This window comes from Pistacia vera, unplaced genomic scaffold (assembly GCF_008641045.1).
Source record: "Pistacia vera cultivar Batoury unplaced genomic scaffold, PisVer_v2 Contig626, whole genome shotgun sequence".
Classification (NCBI taxonomy): domain Eukaryota; kingdom Viridiplantae; phylum Streptophyta; class Magnoliopsida; order Sapindales; family Anacardiaceae; genus Pistacia; species Pistacia vera.
In genome coordinates, this window is record NW_022196475.1 from 1 (window position 1) to 4,337 (window position 4,337).

The following is a 4,337-nucleotide window of genomic DNA, read 5'->3' on the forward strand; positions in this document are numbered from 1 at the left end:
AAAGAACCACCGTTGAAGTCCCCATCTACGTTGAAAATTAATCCCAGGATTAGCGATTGCGGTGTCGTTTTGTCACCACTTGATTGTTATTAGGTGGAAAAAAAATCTTAAAATAAATCATATTCACAGATCCCCAGGCCATGCACTTGGGATTTAACCCTGCGTGGCAAATCTTTAGGCGCCTAGGTAAATAGAACCAGTTCAACCATTCTTATAAGGCCAAGTGTATGTCACATTCATCTAAGCGATCACTACAAATAATGCGTGACGTCTTAACACTTGAACTTAAGTCAAGTCATTAACACTTGAAGTGGTTCCTGGCGGGTGAGTAAGTACTGAGGAGAGATTTTCTGAATTTGTTAAGATATAATCAAATCTAAAAATGAGTCACAGATATCTTCTGTTTGTTTTCTAACAGTTAAAAGTAAATGATTATAAATACATAGGCTGTTGCTATAGTGTATAATTCATTCATCATTTTCACTGGTTAGTGATTTCAAATTTATGTTCTCTTCATTCCATGTATTAATCGTCTCTGCAAGTTCAATTTTTTTTGGTTAACTAGTTTTATTTAGTAATGATTTACAGGAATTTTATTGCGGCTTGAATCAGGTTATTGAGTGCTGAGGCTTTTTCCACAGATCGAGTGTAGTAGAGATGGCAACTGTCACTGCCTCACAGTTTGTACCCGGAAGTACTCAACTTTATGGAACATCTGGGGCTGCAGTTGAAGCCAATTTGGTACGGATGGGCTTGAGGAATCAATCTATGACTCACAATGGCTTAAGATCATTGAACGTGGTGGATAGACTACAAATGAAAATCACTTCCAAAGCAATGCGTAATAAAGCTGTGAAGAAAGTGCGATCAACAGCAAGTGACATTCCCTCAGGAAAAATTGTATGTGGACAAGGGATGAGAATAGTAGTTGTGTCGGCTGAGGTTGGTCCATGGAGTAAAACCGGTGGCCTTGGTGATGTCACAGGAGGACTTCCACCTGCGCAGGCGGTTAGTAATTATATCTTGTTTCGTCTCGTTCTCTGTAATGCAACTTTTCAGCTCCATGGATTATAAATCTTTTCTGATGTTAATGCCTGATTATTTTTAGGCTAATGGGCATCGTGTTATGACTGTGTCTCCCCGATACGACCAGTACAAAGATGCATGGGATACGAATGTTTTAGTTCAGGTAAATTCTCAATCTCTAGAAATGACCTTTTCTCACTCGGTAGTTTGTATCCTGGTCAATTGAATGCTGCTTCTGGCTTTTTTCCTCAAGTAATTTCCTTGCTTCTTGCAGGTTAAAGTTGGGGATAGAATTGAAACTGTTCGATTCTTCCACTGCCACAAACGAGGAGTTGATCGTGTCTTTGTTGATCATCCAATGTTCCTTGAGAAGGTTTGATACTTAATTTTCTTGATGTTTAAAGATGTTTTGATATTTATAGGACTAAAACGTTCTATTAGTCCTGAATTTTTACCTTTCTGAATACAACAGGTTTGGGGAAAAACTGGAGCCAAAATATATGGCCCAAGGGCAGGACAGGATTACAAGGACAACCAACTTCGATTTAGCTTATTATGCCAGGCAAGTGATCCTATTTTCTCAATTGTCCACTTTTTTCAATGGTCATCCTTTTGATTAAAAATCAATGGAAGTAGCTAAGCTGGCTTGTTATGGCCATGTCATATCCGGGGAACTGATGAAAATGAATATGCACTTCTGTTTGTGTCTAATTTTTTGGGTCAATCCTAGCTCTTCACATATTGTGATTTGTGAATATACAACTCAAATTCAATGTTTGTTCCTTTCAGGCTGCTCTAGAGGCTCCCAGGGTTCTGAACTTAAACAACAGTGAACATTTCTCAGGACCATATGGTAAAAAATCTCTTAGGTGAATTTATATTTCCTTTCCGGAAGCTATATGGTCATTTGCTACCTTCTTGCAGGGGAGGATGTTGTCTTCGTTTGCAATGATTGGCACACTGCTCTGCTTCCATGCTACCTGAAATCCATGTACCAATCAAGAGGCATTTACAAAAATGCTAAGGTAATAATTTGACCTTAGCATTTGGGGTTAATCTCTTAGACTTCTGGGATTAATGCCATTGTTCGGTGAATTAATATTGTGCTTGTTTATGATGGCAGGTTGCTTTTTGCATCCACAACATAGCCTATCAAGGCAGGTTCGCTATAACAGATTTCTCTCTGCTCAATTTGCCTGATCAATTCAGGGGATCTTTTGACTTTATGGATGGGTATGCTTTCTAGAGCAATTTAATTTTCCATAATAATAGAAAGGTCTCCATTTAATATAACTTTTGTCTGTTGTTACACTGGCCATGCATTAAAGGGATTTCTTTTGTCAGTTATAACATGCCTGTGAAGGGAAGAAAGATCAATTGGATGAAGGCTGGAATATTAGAATCAGACAGGGTCGTGACTGTGAGCCCCCACTATGCTAAGGAACTTGTTTCTGGGGAGGATAAAGGTGTTGAATTGGATAATATTATTCGTAAAACGGGCATCACCGGCATTGTGAATGGCATGGATATTCAAGAGTGGAACCCTGCAACAGACAAATACATCGATGTCAAATATGATGCCACCACTGTAAGTGCCTTTGAAAAGATTTTACTTCCCACATATATGTCAGTGGCATGAAGAAGTTTACTCATTGAAATTTTTATTTTCAGGTTATGGAAGCAAAGCCTTTATTGAAAGAAGCCCTTCAAGCAGAAGTTGGGCTGCCTGTTGACAAGAATATCCCGGTGATAGGTTTCATTGGAAGACTAGAAGAGCAAAAGGGTTCAGATATTCTGGTTGCAGCTATTTCAAAATTCATTGGAGAGAATGTTCAGATAGTAGTCCTTGTAAGTTCCAAAAAAGAATAAATTTTTGTTTCTTCTGCAGCACATAAATTAGAATTAAATTTTATGATGTCTTCATTTTCTCAGGGAACTGGGAAGAAGCACATGGAGAAACAGATTGAACAGCTTGAAATAAAGTATCCTGATAAGGCTGTAGGAGTGGCAAAGTTCAATGCTCCCTTGGCCCATAAGATTATTGCTGGGGCTGATTATATGTTGATCACTAGCAGATTTGAGCCATGTGGTCTCATTCAGTTGCAAGCCCAGCGATATGGAACAGTAAGCCTCCTTAGATTCCTCTTTGCAACCAAAATTTTATTCACTTTTCGAGGCAGTAGGTCAATTAATCAGTAATTCTTCCACAGGTCCCCATTGTTTCCTCCACTGGTGGACTTGTTGACACTGTCAAAGAAGGTTTCACTGGATTCCATATGGGAAGCTTCAATGTTGACGTAAGTGATTGACTATTACTGAAACTGTAACACACAACTTCCTATTTGTTCTACCTTTACTGATAGATGATGGATTGTGTTTGTCCCCTCGGAATACTTCCAGTGTGAGAAATTGGATCCAGCTGATGTTGATGCAGTAGCAACAACAGTGAAGAGAGTTCTTACAGCATATGGTACCCCTGCCTTCAAGGAAATGATCAAGAATTGCATGGCCAAAGATCTTTCATGGAAGGTTAGTATATTACTGAGTTGAAAGCGAGTAATATCTTAAAAGTAAATGACAATTATTTCTTGGGTTGAAATAAAAAATGGTTCTTGGTTTTAATACAGGGACCAGCCAAACTGTGGGAAAAGATGTTACTGAGTTTGGAGGTTGCTGGCAGTGAAGCAGGTTCTGAAGAGGAGGAGATTGGTCCTCTTGGCAAGGAAAATTTAGCCACTCCCTAAGCACCCCGTTTAAAATTATGTGCAAGTAAGCTAATGCGTGATGCGGCTAGGTAGAATTAACTCATTAAGCTTAAGTATCTCTTGTTTTTTGGGACTTCATCGGGCTATGCTAAATAAGTAATAACTGTCACGCCCTCTTTCAAGTTGATGACATACGTGGTGGAAACTTAAGAGCTGGTGTGCAATGCAAGGGAAGTATATTTTTGGAGGTGAATGGTGTTTGAACTTTGAAGCTCTAAGTTTTCTAATTTATTTGCTTCCCCTTTCTTTTTCCCTGATTTTATGTCCGCCATGGTTGTCAGCTTTCCATACTTTTTATGCCCTCAAATTACAATGTGGAAAAACTGGAAAGACCCCAGTAGCTGGACTCCAAAATAGAGATTCAATCATTGTCCGGAAAGTATTAAAAATGAGAAAAACTAATTTCATACTAAACTAAAAGGACATGGGGTTGGCCTGATAGACAACGAGGTGTGCTTTCCTCCTTGATTTTCTAGATTTAAATCTTGGGACTATCTATCTTAATGCATAATTATGATTTATCTAGTTTATTGGGATTGTAAGGTA

The 4,337-nt window shown here is 38.6% G+C and overlaps 1 protein-coding gene across 1 annotated transcript; it reads left to right on the top strand.

Annotated features, from left to right (window-relative positions):
- Positions 1-270: 270 nt before the first annotated feature.
- Positions 271-3,978, top strand: LOC116111107 (granule-bound starch synthase 1, chloroplastic/amyloplastic-like). Its single transcript, XM_031397312.1, has 14 exons — positions 271-324; positions 613-1,008; positions 1,109-1,189; positions 1,301-1,399; positions 1,499-1,588; positions 1,816-1,879; positions 1,951-2,051; positions 2,150-2,259; positions 2,371-2,614; positions 2,698-2,874; positions 2,959-3,150; positions 3,237-3,323; positions 3,427-3,555; positions 3,654-3,978. The coding sequence occupies exons 2-14, from the start codon at positions 658-660 to the stop codon at positions 3,768-3,770; spliced, it is 1,842 nt and encodes a 613-aa protein (XP_031253172.1). The 5' UTR covers positions 271-324; positions 613-657; the 3' UTR covers positions 3,771-3,978.
- The last annotated feature ends 359 nt before the right edge of the window (positions 3,979-4,337 follow it).